Source organism: Gossypium hirsutum, chromosome A13, assembly GCF_007990345.1.
Source record: "Gossypium hirsutum isolate 1008001.06 chromosome A13, Gossypium_hirsutum_v2.1, whole genome shotgun sequence".
Classification (NCBI taxonomy): Eukaryota; Viridiplantae; Streptophyta; class Magnoliopsida; order Malvales; family Malvaceae; genus Gossypium; species Gossypium hirsutum.
Window position 1 is genome coordinate 90030778 of NC_053436.1, and position 18187 is coordinate 90048964.

The following is an 18187-nucleotide window of genomic DNA, read 5'->3' on the forward strand; positions in this document are numbered from 1 at the left end:
CTTAAAGACGATTTTTAAAAATGTCCTTATGAGCATACTTTTTTGTAAAAGTGGAAAATGATAGGAAAATGTTAATAGTCTTCCTGTATGTTGATGAATTTTCGTTTACTAGGAATGATTAGACTATGTTTGAAAAGTTCAAAAAATCCATGATGGCTGAATTTGACATGTCTGGCCTTAGAAGAATGCATTATTTCCTGAATATGGAGGTTGTTCAATTAGATGCAGGTATTTTTATTTCTCAAATGAGGTATGTACAAGATATTCTAAGGAGGTTTCTAATGGTGGACTGCGATCCGGTTTATACACTAGCAGAGACAAGTTTAAAGTTCGCAAAGATGACAATGGAAGAGACGTTGATAGTACTTTGTACAAGCAAATTGTGGGAAGCTTGATGTATCTTACTGCGACAAGGCTGGATATAACGTATGTTGTAAGTCTTATTTTTATATCCATGGAACGTCCAAAGGAAATGCATCTCCAAGTAGCAAAAAGAATCCTTAGATATTTTCAAGGTACAACTAACTATAGAATTCTATACAAGAGAGGAGAAAAATCAAATTTGATTGGGTTTATAGATAGTGGCTATGCATGAGACCAAAATGATAGGAAAAGTACATCTAGTTATGTCTTTAAGATGGGGTCAGGAGTTGTTTCATGGTCATCGCGAAAACAACCAATTGTCACTCTGCTAACAAATGAAGCAGAACTTGTAGCTGCATCAACATGCGTCTGTCAAGCCATTTGGCTGAGAAAGCTTCTTAGGGAAGTTCATTTCAAACAAAAAGGGCCTACTCTTATATATTGTGACAATAGTTCAACCATAAAGCTGTCTAAGAATCCTATTTTGCATGGGAGAAGTAAACATATTGATGTACAATATCACTTCTTGAGAGATCATGTGAACAATGAAGAGATTGATATGGTCTACTGCAAGAGTGAGGATCAAATCGCAAACATATTTACGAAGGCTCTTAAAATTGTAGCATTTCAGAAGCTACAATAAATGCTTGGAGTTAGCAAGGCAGAAAGTTCTTAGTTTAAACTTATATTAGAAATTAATATTAGCTTAAGGGAGGGTTTATTAGATATTTGCAGTACTTAGTATTTGATTTAAATTGATATGCTTTCCAAGATTTTAGGAGTTAGTTTTGCATATTTCTATTTTTCTTTATTAGATGTACAACCTATTTAAAAAGGCTTTTTGCTTATTGAATAAACAAGTTGATTTCCTCCCCAACTCTCTCTTCTATCTACTGCTCACTTAACAGTAACAGTTATATGGCTTTTTTTTCATTCATTTTTCTTTTTCCTTTTTTCATGTGCTGGGTTGGTAAACAATGTGTATAAAAGTAGTCTATGTCAAAAACGATGTTAGAAAATTTATATTGGAGTAGGATAAAATTATAAAAATTTGAAACCTAAAGTTAAGATTTCTTGGTTAAGAAGCTTAAGAATTAATTTATTGAATTTTTTAGAATTAGAACTAAATTGAATTTTTTTTGTAAATTTTGAAGGCTAAATTTAATTAATTTTTTAGAATTCAAACTAAAATGACAAATTTTGTAAACATTAAGGGCTAAATTTGTTGAATGTTTTATATTTAGGATCAAATAGATATAATGTATAAACATTGGAGGGCTAAATCTATTATTAGATAATAAAAAAGCTCAAATCAGCATACTAAAATATTTGATTTCGAAAAGTTTAATAACTAAATTAGAAAAATTAATAATTTAATGACCAAAATAAAACAAAAGGAATAATTTGATGACTACTTTTATAATTTACCCATAAATATATATAATATATAACATAATATTAAAGTTATCCCATGCAAAGAGAATGATGAATTAAGATTTCTTCAATTTTAAAACAACTTAGCAATGGGATATTTTGAGTTTCGTGGGGTGGTTAATTCATTTCCCAATTTTTTAATATTAATCTTAGTATAAATTTTTATCATATATTTTTATATAATACTTAAAATTATCTATAGCCTTTCCTTAACCTTTAAATAGGAGGATAATGTGCTTCAATGAGCTCGAATCCACATCCTTCTACAGTGGGAACAATGTCGATGCCAATTGAATTAAGACTTAATCAGCAATAATGCTGACAAGAATAAGGTAATTCCTTTCAATCTTATTCATAGACTTCAAGAGTATACGTAATATATATATTGTAATAGCCACGTAGGAATAAGAAAAATATAGGCTTGATAACAATTTTGGCCACTAATGTTCGCATGTTTTGTCAAAATGGCTCTAATTATATTTTTGAGCATTTTTTGGCCATCAACTTTTGTTCTTTTTTTCAAATTACTTTTCCTAACATATTTAATAAAAGTACCATTAAAAAAGTTAATAGGGATGATTTGGAATTTTATATGTGGAATATTTTTAATGAAATGTAATTTATTACTTAAATAACCCTATAAGATAATTACATGTGAAAAATAATAAAATAAATAAATAATACATGAAATTAAAAAAATAACTCTTAATTTGAAGAAAATAAACGTAATTATGTAAAAAAATTAATTTAGTAGAAAAACTTCTCAATAAATAAATATACGAAAGATTGAAAGCTTTTAAAAATAAAAAAGAACGATTGAAACCTTGATTTTATTCATTAAATATGTTCGAAAGAGCAATTTGAAAAAAAAAATCAAAAGTTGATAATCAAAAAAGGCTAAAAAATATAATTAGAGTAATTTTGATAAAATATACAAACATTAATAGTTAAATTTATAATTAAGCCAAAGATATATAATATATTCCTAAATATATACCTAAAAGATATACAATATATTTAGATATTCCTAAAAATAATATTCCATAATAATATCTTAACAAATGTGGATGCCCTTACCAAGGAAAATTATATATGGATAAAGAAGAAATAATTTATTTAATAATTTATATAATTAAAAAGTTTATAAACTAAAATATATTTCTCTACTTTTTGGCACGTTCTTTTTTCTCATCCTTTCTTTCTTGTTTCTTTTGTTTTTCCAGTTTTGGTCATGCTTGTTTTGTATTGGTCGTGAATGGCGATTGTGGAAGAGACTCTCGCTGATCTCTCCATTAGTGAGGAGGAAGAGGCTGCACTGCTGTTGGGTTCGGAAGGTCCAGAGGGTGGGGTGTTTTATGGGAACTACTTTGTGGGTTCTTTCTTAACGTCAAGTGTGATTAATTTTCGGTCGATGCGATCAACTCTAGCAAATTTTTGGCATCTGATTGGGGGTATCTCAATTTCAAATCTGAATGAGGGTCACTATATTTTTCGGTTGATGCGAATCGGATTGCGGTGGGGGGTCCGTCTAATTTTAACTCTCATCTTATCATTATGCATCGGCTTAAGGATGGGGAGGACCCTATGGTGGTGCCATTGGTTACTATGGATTTCTGGGTGTTAGTCCATGATTTACCTCACGGGTTTATGTTTGAGATGGTGGAAAAGTAGTTGGGTACTTTTATCGGGAAATTCCATGAATATGATGCGAAAGCAATCTCGTTGGGGTATAAAAGTGTCACGCGAGTTCGAGTCCGGTTTGATATTCGTAAGCCGTTGAAGAGGAAGAAGAAGATTGTGCTAGTTAATGGCAAGTAGGATTATCTGATATTTGAATATGAGAAGTTGACTTTCTCTTCTTTTTTTTTTTCTTTGTAAGAAGCTTGGCCATGAGGAGGGTTTCTGCCCTATTTGGATACTTCAGCAAAAGCAAGACTTCGAGTTTGAGTGGGACATCACTCTACGGGCTCCAACTAGGCAGGTAGTGGCACCAACGAGCATCTGGTTAAGGGAAGATGCGGGTACAAAGGGACAGATTAAAGGGATGTCAAATCCTATGAATTGGGGGATGACGGTAACAGGGCCGATTTTTCCTCCTACAAATATGGGAATAAATCAAAAGGCTGGTTTGGTTGAGAATATAGTGGTCAAGAATAATGTTGTTGGGCTTCTTTCATGGGGTCACGCAATAGGGCCTTTTCTGGGCCTATTGGTGTCTTGGTTCAGTCTCAACCGATTGGGCTTACGCATGTCGATAGACACGAGGTAATGTGCTGTGTTGGGGATGACAGATCGGTTCTGCATTTGGATGGTCTGAAGCGGCCTCGTGTCTAAGAAGATGAGTCAGAGGAGCCTAGTTGTCTAGTCTCGAAGGATGTTTCTATTTCTTTATCGGCAGGCCTAGCTTAGCAATCCAGCCGGTCGCCATGAAAACCTTATGTTGGAATCTCTAGAGTTTGAGGAATTCTCAGACTGTAGGCCGCCTTCAGCATGTGCTAAGAGATCTTAACCCCTCTGTAATTTTTCTCGCTGAACTAAATTATAGATTAATCGTATGGAGAAAGTACATAGGATGTGTGGATATCCAAATGGAGTGGATGTTTGTTCTATTGGTAGTAGGGGGCTTTCGTTCGGTTGGAAGCCAAACTACAATGTCTCTTTACGGTTTTATTCAGGAAGCCATATCGATGTTTTGATAAATGAAGACTTTAATGGTAAATGTTGGAGGTGTACAGGTTTTTTTGGGCACCGAAGAGCCACGAAGGGCGGATTCCTGGAATCATTTACAGCAATTGGACGACTGTCCGAATGTTCCTTGGCTCATTTTTGGGGATTTTAATGAAATTGCTTTTTCTTTTGAGAAATAGGGTGTACTGCTGCTTTGTCCTCTTTTCTGGATGATTTGGCTGATTGTTCGTTGGAGGACCTGGGGTATACTGGGGTTTGATTTACTTGGGAAAGGGGCAGAAAGGTTCATAACAATATTCAGGAATGGCTCAACAGAGGTGTGGCAAATGAGGCGTGGAGCCAACTGTTCCCATATTATAAGCTGTCCCATCTGTCGAGGATTTTTTCAGATCATTGTTCCATTCTACTTGATACAAGAAACACACATAGGTTCTTCCTCTAGTTCGTGGTATTTTAAATTTGAGGCGGCTTGGCTGCTAGAGCCATCGTGTGAAGCTGAAGTTAGGAGGTTGTGGGATGGTTTGTTGAGGTCTGTTCTGGATAGACTTAAAACTGTGAGTGAGGGTTTGCTTGTGTGGGCTCGGAAACTCAAGCGTGGTAAAAAGATGACTGGATTAGATTTATAGAGACAACTTGATTTGCTAAATGGGATGGATCCAACTGAGGAGGTTTTGGACGACCTAGTTGATGTGAAGCTTGTGTTGAATCTTGCTTATGATAAAGAAGAGCTTTATTGGAAGTAGCGAGCTAGAGCCAACTGGTTGAAACATAGGTACCGTAATTTGGCATTTTTCAACCATTGTGTTACTCAGAAGCGCTGTAGGAATCGTATCCAGGGATTGGAGGCTGGTGATGGTAGGTTGGTTGAATCTGATGAGGGTTTTGGATGCATTGCCGGAGACTATTTTAAGGGCTATTCACTTTGCAAGGAAGTGCAAATGCTAGTGCTATTCTTTCAAGGGTTGAAAGGTGTATTTTAGATGCGATGAATGAGAGGCTGGGACGTGCTTTTACAAATGATGAGGTAGTTGTTGCTCTTAATTCAATGAGTCCTCTTAAGGCAGCTAGGGAGGATGGTTTGGGCGTTGTGTTTTATCAACGTTTTTGGCATAACGTTGGCAATAATGTCTGATGCTTCTGTATTGACATACTAAAAGGTGATGCGCCTTTTTATTCCATTAATCATACACATTGTTTTAATCCCCAAAGTTAGCGATCGCAGTAACATAACTCATTTTCGCCCTATCAGTCTATGTATTCTATTCAAAATTACATAAAAAAATGTTAGTGAACAGATTTCAGAAGGTGCTCCACCTTTGTGCATCGATGAGGCCCAAAGCGTGTTTGTTCCTAGCCGTCTTATTTCGGATAATGTGGTAACTGCATATGAAATCCTCCAGTGGGTTGATAGGGATCCTTTGCTCTCAAGTACGATATGAACAAGGCTTATGACCATATGGAGTGGAATTTATTGAAACCATGTTACTAACGATGGGCTTTTCTTTAGGGTGGGTGAATGGCATTATGTGGTTTCTCTTCAATCACTTATTCTGTTGTGGTGAATGGTCAGATAGGGGAGAACTTTACTCCGACAAGGGGTCTTTGTCATGGGGATCCGTTGAGCCCCCACTTGTTTCTCATTTGTGAGGAGGGTCTCTCTTCTCTTTTAAGGATGGTGTTGGTTAATGGTCAGATTCGGGGGGTTGCATGTTATTCGAGGAGCACCTTTGATTACTCATCTCCTTTTTACTGATGATAGCCTTATTTTTGGAGATGCTACAGTCGTGTGGGGCGACTACTTTGAAAGACCTTCTACAGCAATATGCAAGTTGCTCGGGTCAGCTTATTAACTTTAAAAAGTCAAGTGTTGTCTTTAGCATAAAAGTGGCTGACGGGAATCGTTCAGACGTAGGCTGCATTTTGAGGGTTCACGTTTCTAATAATATAGAGAAGTATTTGGGTCTCCCTGCTATTATAGGTAGGCATAAGAGACAAGCCTTTGCTAGGTTACAAGATAGGTTTCGCTGTCGCATTCTTTCTTGGATTGCTCAGACACTCTCCATGAGGGCAGAAAGGTGTTTATAAAGTCTATCTTGCAAGCGTTACCAACGTATGCGATGATGTGTTTTTTACTACCCAAGCCATTTTGTAAGGAATTGGAAAGCTTAATGGCTCGATTCTGTTGGAAATATCTAAGAACAGAAGGGTATACACTGGTGTCCTTGGGCTTTATTATGTGAGTTGAAGAATGGTGGCCTTGGCTTTCGAGCCTTAGCGAAATTCAACATTGTTTTGCTTGCAAAATAGGGATGGAGACTCCAAACGAACCCGTCTTCTCTAGTGGGATGACTTTTAAAGGCTAAGGGCACGTTCTGCTTAGCTTGTCAGAAGAACTTTTATAATAAAAAGCACTTTTTCCTTAAAATCATTACCAAACAGACATTATTTGAGAAAAATTTTAACTTAAAATAAATACCTTTTGACAGATAAAAAAGTTAAATTTTTTAACTTTTTCTCAGCCAAAAACGCTTTTGGTTAATATTTACATTTTTAACCTTACTTTTGTTTTCTCTCAAAAAGATTAGAATATCATGTCTAATTAAATTTAATAAATAATTAATATTAATTATTTAAAAATATTTAAATTAATATTATATATTAAAATATTAATAATAAGTTATAATAAATTATTTTTTATATTCTTGCTAAAACATCATAATATTAATTAATTTAAACATTATTTAAATGCATATTTATCATTTTATAATATCATGTCTAAAATAGACATTTTATTTCTCAAAAATATTTTTTGACAGCAATACTAAACACTTAAATTTTAAATCAAACTTTTCAAAAACACTTCTTAAAAATACTTCTCAAAAGTATTTTTCCACAACACTTTTCAAAAGCATTGCCAAACTAACCCTAAGTATTATATCACCACAGATTTTCTTAATGTGCATTTGGGCCATAACCCGTCTCTGATCTGGCACAGCGTTTGGAGTGCCAAGGGGTTGCTTGTTTCGGGCCTTGGATGTAAGGTGGGCTCAGGTAATTTAATTTCCATTTGTAAAAATTACTAGCTACCTGGACCCATTCCTCGAAAGATCCAGACTCCTCGGGTTGATTACATTGCCATTGTTTCGGATCTTTTGATGTATGATTCGATGGGTTGGAATTTTGCGTTAATAGATTTTGTGTTCTACCCTGAAGAGGCATATCTTATCAAAAGTATCCCAATGTCAAATTTTAACCAGGATGATCGCATTGTGTAGGGGGTGAGCACTGTGGTGTTTATAGTGTTAGGAGTGGTTATTGACTATCGCTTGGCCCCCTCTATTGTTTCCACTATGGAGGTGCGATTACGTTTACAATTATGGGGCCTTACTTGCCCTCCGTAAATCAAGATAGCAATGTAGAAATTCATAAAGCAATTTGTGCCTACTAGAGTGTGTCTCTCCAACAAAAGAATTGCAAATGATGCTCAGTGCCCTAGATGTCATACGGTGACTGAGGATGTGTCCCATGTTCTACGACATTGTGCTTTTGCAAGGACTGTCTAGGTTGCCCTTTGCTATGATCGCTCGCTGAACGATGATCAGTTGAGTTTTCCTGACTGGCTTGCTTGGATGTTTGCCCATTACCCTGTGTGTAAAAGAACCGAGATCGTAGTGGTGCTATGGGCTTTATGGTTTTCGCGGAACAGCTTAGTGCATGAGGGGGTTGTTCAAAGGGTGCGAAGTGATTACCTTTATTCGAGGATACTATTCTGAGATCGCTGAAGTCGTTAGAGGCCTGGCCCAACCATCCTAGCCCCAGATTGTCCGCTGGCTCCGTCCTCCGCTGTCTTTTGTCAAGGTGAGCGTTGATGCTAGTTTTTCATTCTCCCTGTAAAAAGCCTATTCGGGTGTTATTATCCGGGACGAGTATGGTTAAATAATGGGCGCTTGTAGTCGACTTACCTCTTACGTTCCTACAATGTTTATAGCGGAGGCCCGAATTGTTGTTCATGGGCTACTTTCACTTCTGAAATGGGATTCCGGTCTGTCATCATAGAGAGCGATGCTCGGGCAGTCATCTGTAAGCTAAACGCTACCTCGGAGGACCTATCGGAGATCAGTGCCTTTATCTGCGAAGCCACGGAGCAGGTGTGTCGGTTCACTTACCTTGCCAGATCGGGAAATTGGCTATGCATACAGTGGCTCAAGAGGGTATATCGCGGCGGGAGGATGGATTCTGGGTGGAGGAAGGCCCGGTGTTGGCTACCTTAGTTGCTGATGAGGAAAAAAGATTGATCGATCCTCCTTAAGCTTGATTCTGAAAGGTCTATTTGGGGGAAATTCTGAGATCTTTTGTCTCCCCTGTTTTGCTAACAATTTTTTTAAAAAAGTCTATAAACTATAACACTTTATAATAAGTCTTTTTTAAAAAAAAAATCTAAATAAACTCCTCTTCTTTAATGCATACTCATTAAACATCTTGACTTTAGTTTGTTGGCTCTTCTTTAATACATACTCATTAAACGTCTTGACTTTAGTTTGTTGGCATTTTTGGATCACATGAAATTTAAATTCACAAAATTTCATATAAATTATTTAGACAAAATACATGACTAAAAAAGTTGTCCTTTAATCATAAACATATATTTATAAGATTATCACGAATCTATTGTAAAAATTCAATATGAATATTTACAATCAAATGTAGACTATTTTAATTTAGTAAAATTTTAAAATAAAAAGGTAAAATATAAAATATAAAATTGTTTAATTTTTTGGGGTCAATGAAAGTGTTTAAATCTTTTACCCAAGGATGGATATTGATGAAAGCAACTTAACTTATTTAAAAAGATATAAATTTTTTTTTATTTTACAATTAGTTAAAATTTTATTAGGTTAAATACATGCACTTAATTTTAATAAGTTGGCATTGATTGATAATATGGAATTTAATTTATTAAGGTCTTTTATCAATATATATTAAAGAATATGGGTTTATTAAGATAAAAACACTACCATTACATTTTTAAATATGTTATTATATAGTTTGAGGACATTTTTAAATATATATAAGTATTATTTAATTCTCAAAAAATGAATTTAAAGTTAAAATAAAATAAAGAAAATAAAAAAATGGCTGCCCACAAATTTCAATAATCCATCTTTACTAAAACAGCATTTAGAGGCGTATTTGGCGTTTGTATCAATCTTCAAATCCAAATCAAAGTGCACCCCAATCCCATGCAACTCCAAAGGATTGGCCAATCATCTCCAAATTGGTGATAAGAAGATAATCATATTAATCAAGTCACATGACGGTGCACCTCCCTCCGTTCCTGAAGAAGCATGCATCAATGCCAATGCCAAAGCCAAAGTCACTCACTCATACATACATACATTTGTTAAAGCATTTAAGAAATTCTACATGCATACCTCTCTCGGAACTCAAAACCAGCCAATGTTTGCTCGAATTTAGCCCACTCCGGACACATCCCTTCAGGATTTACATTTTCCGGTCCGGAAATATAAGCCTGAATGACAAATTGCAGATCCCTTTCGCTATTTGTGCCATCCCCGGAAAATGCGACAACTTTGTAAGGCTACGGAATAAATATGACCAGCCACAATAAAATGTCACTATAGGAGAGTTAACCTACCTCCCTTCATACATTGATAACCAAGCGAAATATGCCGCCCCAAAATACATGGACACAAATGGTTTGGTGAGATCTTCTTCATAATCTATCGGATAATCCCTGAATCCCACCTCTCTTCACACCAAAATTACAAGTTTCAGACATATTTTATCACTGCTATAAACTGATAGTATGCTAAAGCAACGCTATTTTAATCTTAAAGCAATTATTGTGTCTAAACCACATTTTTAGATGGTAAATTTATTTTCCTTTCTTATAACTTTTTATTGGATTGCTGTTCTTGATGGTAAAGAAATGTTGTTTCATTTAGATTTTCACTCACGTGTAAAGCCGAAAAGCTGTGGAGTAGTCAATTCCCATTAGTCCTGTTCGTTCTTCAGTCCCGTCTACGTTGCGCATGCTAACCATCTCAGCCAGAGCACAAAGTGCCGTCTGTACAGAATGTTAGTGCCAAAACAAAAGTTGGACAAAACCAAAATACAAAAATGCATAGGTTTAGCAGAAATTAAATCCAGACTCTACCCATATTGTTCAAATAGTATGCTAATCAATGCCAAGTATTTACTGCATCCAGTTCATGTAAACTTTAGTTGTCTTGGATTTCATTTTTCCTACTTGTATTCATTCACATTTGCACACTTGTGCACGTGAAGGTCCATGTACATATCCAAACATCTTAGGAAAATTCAGCTTGTGAAGTACATTAAAATAAAAAGTTTACTCAGGATCATCAAGAGACCACGAGATCTAGATTTAGCCATTGCTCATTAGGACAAACTAAATCACCAAGAAAGAACAGCTATGCGATACTAAAAAGCAAGAGAAGGAAATTTAAAGGACTGGTGGGTCCGTAATAATTGAAGGAATTGAAAATTAAAGAGACCATTTTCTCAAAAGAAAGAAAAGAAGTGGCCGGAGCAAACTTTAAACGTTAATCCACTAGATTCAGTTCAGGTCAGAAATACTTACAAAAACCTTACATTCTCAGGAAAGTTAAATGTAGAAATCACTTTCCCACCAATTAAATTCCATGGAAAGTGATCATTTTCCTTGATACTAAAAGCCCTCTAGGGATAAACTCCTCAAGATGTCAAAATGGCCAAAAAAGGCAAAAAGAAAAAAAATCTCCAGGGGGCCTGGATAGTGTTTATCCAAAAGCACATTTGATGCTCCTTTTTAGGAGGAGGATTAGATTAGCAATGTGGGACATTTATTGGGAAGCATATTTGTTGATCAGGTTTTTAGTCTAGGGTCACCATCAGCGTAGCTCTTTAGATTTCATAGTTCATTTAGCTAAGCAAACCTTTCTATTATAAAAAGCAAAATGAAATTGTTGAAATCCAACTTTTCACTGGTGGTGACATACCCAATCACCCATAATGTAGCACTATGCACTTACATAAGAAATTATTCGTATCTTTCTGAAAATTTGAATCATAGTGTTAAATTATGTTAAGTGTGAACCACTTTTGACTTTGTGTCCAGTTTAATCAGGCTGGTAGAACAGATGCGCTTTGGTTAAAAAAGAAATCAGTAAAACAGTTGTTCTGAAAATAAGAATAAAAACCTAAATATTAGCTAACTTTTATTCTGCCAACCTTCTTTATCCAACTCCATACTTACTGGTTTTATTCCCATTGTACTGAAGTAATTGTTAACAATTATTTCTGCAACTGCCTGCAACAAGACATCCATGCCAATGATTCAAGAAAAAGTAAAGATGTAAAGCAAAATAAAAGAACACTTCTGGCAATACTTATTTACCTGCATGTGTTAATGAATAATTATAAGCTACTTTGCCTTATTTTTTTATTCATTTCCATTCAAATTATGTCTATATCATCATCTGCATTTGGTTTATCACCATGGCAGTTAGAAGTTTTCCAGAATCAGGAGTGTTAAGTTCTTTGAGTGTGTCTAGGTCTGACAGCTTGCTTAAACAACCTTGGGCGTTATCCTTGATCTTTTTTTCTTCCATTAATTTTTTTTTGCCTAATGGAAATTTGTCCCGACAGCATTAAAATCTCCTCCATTATGCTCAACAGGGGAAAAAAAATTTCTCCATGCTTAGCAACCAAAATTGTTCGGCTGATAAGGTCTCTATTTCTAGTAACCAAATATCCTCTAAACCAAGCCTTCAAACAACTTTTATTAGCAGTATACCCAATTTCAGTTCCCAAACCTTATCCTGTTGTACTTAAGAGTATAGTACCTAAGGATCCTACAACATTTGACCCAAGAAAATCATAACTTGCACATAAATTTTAACCCTTGAAAAGAATATTATATTTATATGCACTCTTGATAAAATGTCAAAGATGAGGAAAAATGTAATAGGATCAGACCTTCAGTTCTAAACGAGAAAGACATGGGTTCTTCTCACTATCAAGGGTAAATAGCACTTTTCCCCTTTTCTGATTAGATTTATTCCACTCGTTGCAGATTTCAGGATTATTCCACATCTCTCTCATGTCTTCGGGGGAAACTCTGGAGTCCCAATACAGGCAGGCATCATCTGCAGCTCTCCGATAAAGAAAAACAGGTATTTAAAGTAGCAGTATTGAGATGCAAAATAGATGCAAAATAAATAAGCAGAAAACGATGTTCTGAGAGGATAGAGATAATGCCCCCCAGATCTATGTGCTCCATTTTCAGCAAATCAAATGTTGAATTTAGAAGATTATCCTTACATTTTATTCTTGATAATTTTAAATTTTACTGGATTATTACTGTTTCACTTCTTGAATTGTTCAGATTAAACTTTTACTTCATGCAACACAAAGGGTACAAAATCTAACAGTTAACTTGTGAAAGAAACCGTAGAGGTTGCCTCAGTTTTCCCACTTTATTTCAAAAGGAGATGGATATTTTTTTGGTTATACTTGGCTTTCTTAACCATAGTAGAATGATTTTTTATATGAATTAGCACTAGAATTTTTCCTTCTACTTGATGGAAGTAAAAATTCATTTATGAGATAGATTGATGATTTACTGACTAAAAATTGCATCAAATAACCTCAAGTAAATAAGAGGGGAACAACCTGAGTTCGATGAATCCAGTGCAGTTGAAGTAGGTGCTTGAGTAGTCGGACCATTAGAATGTTTTCTGCACCTGAACGACAAATGGAAGTCAATCCCTATAATGATAGATTAGTTCTATTAGCATAGCTGTTAACTTTTCATTTTTCACTGGTTTATATCTGCTTCACAAGGCAGCATAGCTTCTGTTAACTTTTCATTTTTCACTGGTTTATATCTGCTTCACAAGGCAGCATAGCTTCAATTTGGACAAATATTTGCTCTTCAGAAGATAAACAAGATAAGCTGAAGTGAAAGCAAAGAAGTGGAAATTGAAACTTCAAGCACACAGATAATAATTTCAGTTTAATGACACAAAAAAAAAAAGACTTGTCTAGAATTTAGCCTCACTGATATATGATCCAACCCAGAAAATGGACATGAAGCTGGACTAGCACAGTGTGCACTTAGAGAAAATCTAATGATAGTACTGGAAGGTAGTGCGTGCTGTTGGCACTTTCTCTTCACTTTAAGGTACCTAAAAATTTTAACCCGTACAGGGTTAAAACCATTTGGAGTTGGAACTTCATCCACGAAGAATATGAATTTCAATCCGACAAATAGAGAAGATGAATAGGCAAAAACCAAAAGCCCTAGAGAACCAGGAAAATAAAGATAAAAGACTACATCTTCCCCTGGAAAGTTTCAAGAAGTACTTGAGTAAAATTTGTTATTCAAATGCAGAACTTTCTTGAGGGGTAATAAAAACCTGGGTGTAAAAGTCTCTTTCACAGAAATATAACGCTTCCAATATGGCAGGGTTGATTTATGAGTTGCTTTCTTTGTACCACCCATATAAGCCCTGACCATAAACTCTTCAGTTCTAACTCTGCAAATTCAGAACATTCGAGAGAAATGATACCAAATTATTTACTGACCTCATCTAGTAACGTAATATATTCAAGATGGATCTAAGGTCTTCACTGCAAACTCACTTGTTTTCAAAGTTTGATAACCATTTAAGGTAGGTTGCTCCGAAATATACATTTACAAAAGGCCTGTACAGAATGTCTGGATCCCCTTCAATTTTGTATAATGAAATCTGATACTCCCTACAAGAATTTTCAAACTACAAGTTCATAAATCCAAAGCAGGTTTAGCTTAGTTACATGCAGCTGCACTAGAAAACATAAAATTGTACTTGGCCATCGACTCTGCAGTTGCTAGTGAAATCTGCATGATTCCTACTGTAGTGACCTTGGATTTCTTATCATGTTGCTCGGCAAGAGGCTGCCTATTACTTTCAAGTTCTGCAATAGTACAAATCATCTCCTGCAGAACAGTGAAAGAATGCCAAACTTTAAAAATTAGAAATAAGTAATAACTATAACTTCAATTTTTCTACAGATTATTTAGGATGTACATAGTATATTGGCACATAACAGAGCCATGCTACAAAACAATGTACTACAAGGAAGTAGCGAATTCACTGCAAATTTAGCCTTTTTTCCTTTTGTTAATACAAGACATATTTTAGAAAGTAATAGTCATTATTGGACTGTACGGTGTCAATCTTTTTTGCCTCCATCCATTCACTTCACCTCAAATCGGCAGTTCCTTTTAACAGAACCTTTTGTGATATTACCATCTGGTATTGGATTTTTAATGTTTATAGCATTCCCCCCAACTTGACACAATTTAGCTGTTGTAGAATCCATTTTTGAGAATGAGATAAATAAAGGTGGGGTTCACGATATCTATTTGAGTAAATACTTTGTATATTTATTGTAATGTATTGACCCTCAGTCAAACTCCAGTGGTTAAAAATTCAACTCTTTATATGCCTTAAAATAAAAATGGTCAAAAGCCAATATCTGGGACAAAAGTAAGATTCATTCAGACAAATACAGAGGAAAGGAAGAGAGAGATGGAAGGTTTCCTATAAACAGGATAGATTTAAAAACTTGCAGTGTCATAATCGTGTTTAAGGTATAATATATTTATAAAACTTTTGATACATTAATAATTTGTATTGTATAGATTTCAAGATATTTGTATATTCATGTCATCAGAAAATGGCGTATCCTGAAAATAGCCTTGTCTTCAGAAATTAGGATTATGATAGTAACACTTCATTGTTATATGCATATTATTTAAGAAGAGTTTCTGTCAGGAATTATACTGCCTGACCAGAGTAATTTTACACTAATGTAAGATAAAATCATATAATAAATTTCTGTATGATCAAGACTGGAAATCAGTGGTACAGGAGACAAATCCAGGTGATAGGTGACATACCGGATCTATATGTGTATCAAAATGTCTGCTAGTAACAATTTCAGCAACAGCCTGAAACAGCACCATAAGATAAATTAGAAGTAAAAACCTTGTGGCAAAATCTAACGGTCTTGAATTTATTATTATTATTATTATTGTAGTACAGGAGTAAGCAAAGTATACTACTGTATCATCCTAATGTGTTGGAAAAACGAATAAGACAAAATCAGACTAATATCTAAAAATAACCAAAATAAAAGTACTTAAGGAAGATTAAATGTTATAAAATAAATTTTAACTTCTTAGCCATTCGAACTTTATGGAAGACTACTTATTGAGATTAATATTCCCAAATTTTTAATAGCAGTGAAGTATTGATAATATGGTATTCAAGTTGCGTACCCGCATCTCTGTTTGTGTCAAATAAGGCTGTCCTTCAGGATCCCTTGATAGGTGAACCCTTTGTCCTTGAGTCTCCCCAACATCAATCCACTCTTTTCTCACTGCAGGTTGTTGCCACATTGCTTCCAAATCCTCAGGATCAACACAGTCATCCCAATATTTGAAGCCGACCATCGTGGCAGGACTGCTCAACAGCATTGGATTCGATTACTCCAATATTGATAGAAACATCACACGGTATGCAAAGAAATGGAACTATGAAATTTGCCGTTCAAGGGGCAATAATCGATAACTGTTTCATACATTTATAGCTAATGATCCATATGTAAATTGTATTCCTAACACAGGAGAACACAAAGATGGATGCATCAAAGTAAAAACACTAAGGAGCAGTCTACCATTAGGAGAAACGAAAGCAAAAGCAAAGTGTACGAGGCAATTAGCGATTGGAATTACCTAAGCGCTGAAAAAAGAACATTTTGTATGAATTTTGAACAAGACAAAGGATCAAAGAAACACTCAATGAAATATTCTTTATCCAGACAAAACCAGGAGAAATCATTGTTCTCTTTCCACTTCCCTTCTTCCCTAAAACAAATGGATGGAATTTTAACCTATACTCAGAACCATAGACGCTCACCCCCAAAAATGAAGATTCCCAAGATTCTAAACAAAAAAAATCTAAAGATTTATTGGTATCAACAAATTCCAATGAAACAAATAATATGGGAAATACACCATACATGGTCAATTCAAATATTGACGTTAAAATGCCGAAACACAAAAAGATGAAAAAAAAACCCCATAAATCAGATACATATATATATAGACATACATGCAAGGAAAAATAAGAAAGAGCGCGAAGAGAAAAGAAATACCAGCTTAACACAAGGAAATATGAAATAGTAATAATACCATAAACAGAAGAGAAGAAAATGAGAAGGAAGAAAGGAATATAATGGAGAAATGGGTAACTAGAGATTTTAGAAAAGAAGGAAAGATGAGTGAAATGCCATTGATACCGGCATTGGCTTCTGTAATTTTCAAAAAAATATATATATTGGCCAAGTGGATTCATTAGCAAAGCACGACACTTGGCATTTGCAAATTGGAACGCTCTGTGTCTCTCTCTTCTGCCTACCAATACGAATGAATGAATACCCGCCTCTTTTCTTCAATTAGTCTCCTTGTCGTTAATAGATACAACTGTTCGGGCGTCAAGTTATCCCTTTATTTCGTTACCTTCTGTTGGTATTGGCATGTATTTGAAAAAGCATATTCTATCACAAAAAAAAAAAGAGAGAAAAAAGCATATTCCCTGTTATTTATTAATTATTAACTGGTTTATTAATCTAAAAAATATTTTTTTTAAAAATAATAAAGATATATAAATATTAATAAAAATAAACTTTTATAATTTTTAAGAAGTAATTTTTGGTCAAAGATAATCAGAGCCTCAACCTTGATAGATCTATATTGTTAATATTGTTATATCTATACCTTTTAAGCCCACCAACGGTAATCCAACAAGCTCACCTCTCGACCCTACGGCCTCACCGGACCTCACCAAACCCCATTCGAGCGAAGACCAACAGCAAAGACTAGATCCTATCGACCAAGACCTTGGAACTCCTACTTTGCCAGCCCACAATAAGGTGAGCACATGTCGAGAGACCACACTCTTAACAAAGGGGACTGTTTAACATTTTTGCTGTATGCTTACTTATTATGCTAAAGGGCAGCCTACACTTAAGGGAGAGGAAAAGCATTAGGTCACCTAAACCTAGATAATACAAAACCATTAACCAAAAGACACGTGTAATATTAGGAAATGGCTGACAACACCTCTTATAAATGTTTGTTGGAAAATTAGGTTCGAAAAATGCATCGAAAAATAGATGTAAGGGAAAAACAAAGTTTTAATTTTTTTTCAAAAAATAAAAGCTTTGGCTGTGTTATCTAAAGTAATAAACATTTAATCAGAATCGTACATTTATGATTTGTCTAGGATGAACGTTTCAACCAAGTAGTCTTTTTTACAATCCTCAAGTTCACATTTCCTGAGTGTGGGCTTGCTTCAAATAAAAAAATTCACAAAAATTACCAGAGTAGTAAGTTCTTAATTTATCTAAACTCTTGAGTCAAGTTGTAAATAATAAGAATATCTTTAGAAATTTTTTGAAATAATTTCTTTAGAGAATTTTCTCTTTTCAACTTTTCTTGAAAGTGTATGAGAATGATGATCCATGCTCTCTTTATATAAGAAGAATTTAGAGAGAATTTAACTAGAATTAGAATTAATCATATTAATATTAAATTAATAAAATATTATCAAATAAATATTAAATT

The 18187-nt window shown here is 34.6% G+C and overlaps 1 protein-coding gene and 2 long non-coding RNA genes across 7 annotated transcripts; 1 reads left to right on the forward strand and 2 right to left on the reverse strand.

The window, feature by feature from the left end:
- Positions 1–7883: 7883 nt before the first annotated feature.
- Positions 7884–8600, reverse strand: LOC107895149 (uncharacterized). Its single transcript, XR_001683430.2, has 3 exons — positions 8448–8600; positions 8235–8384; positions 7884–8130 (listed from the first exon to the last, which is right to left on the reverse strand). It is a non-coding gene; the product is annotated as an uncharacterized lncRNA (long non-coding RNA).
- Positions 8601–9550: 950 nt separating this feature from the next.
- Positions 9551–17515, reverse strand: LOC107895146 (uncharacterized). Of its 5 annotated transcripts, none has more exons than XM_016820390.2 (13): positions 17339–17515; positions 15839–16022; positions 15458–15508; positions 14361–14491; positions 14155–14271; positions 13929–14048; positions 13183–13253; positions 12487–12656; positions 11765–11818; positions 10464–10573; positions 10142–10255; positions 9918–10043; positions 9551–9820 (listed from the first exon to the last, which is right to left on the reverse strand). In XM_016820390.2, the coding sequence occupies exons 2-13, from the start codon at positions 16010–16012 to the stop codon at positions 9793–9795; spliced, it is 1266 nt and encodes a 421-aa protein (XP_016675879.2). In that variant the 5' UTR covers positions 16013–16022; positions 17339–17515; the 3' UTR covers positions 9551–9792. The 5 variants fall into 5 exon arrangements, with proteins under 5 accessions (XP_016675879.2, XP_016675880.2, XP_016675877.2 ...); XM_016820391.2 differs by lacking the exon at positions 17339–17515 and adding an exon at positions 16980–17088; XM_016820388.2 differs by lacking the exon at positions 17339–17515 and adding an exon at positions 16861–17065.
- On the forward strand, positions 11958–16682 carry LOC107895148 (uncharacterized). The gene is made up of 3 exons (XR_001683428.2): positions 11958–12683; positions 15946–16075; positions 16186–16682. It is a non-coding gene; the product is annotated as an uncharacterized lncRNA (long non-coding RNA).
- Positions 17516–18187: the final 672 nt, after the last annotated feature.

Bases quoted from the DNA above. Each gene is read 5' to 3' on its own strand.
- LOC107895146 (XM_016820388.2), bottom strand. From the start codon at position 16,916: ATGAATCCACTTGGCCAATATATATATTTTTTTGAAAATTACAGAAGC. The intron at 11,819-12,486 runs GTCTGATCCTAT...GTCTTGTTGCAG, and splicing joins TTTCTCGTTTAGAACTGAAG to GCAGTTGCAGAAATAATTGT. The intron at 10,044-10,141 runs GTAGGTTAACTC...TGGCACAAATAG, and splicing joins TTATCAATGTATGAAGGGAG to CGAAAGGGATCTGCAATTTG.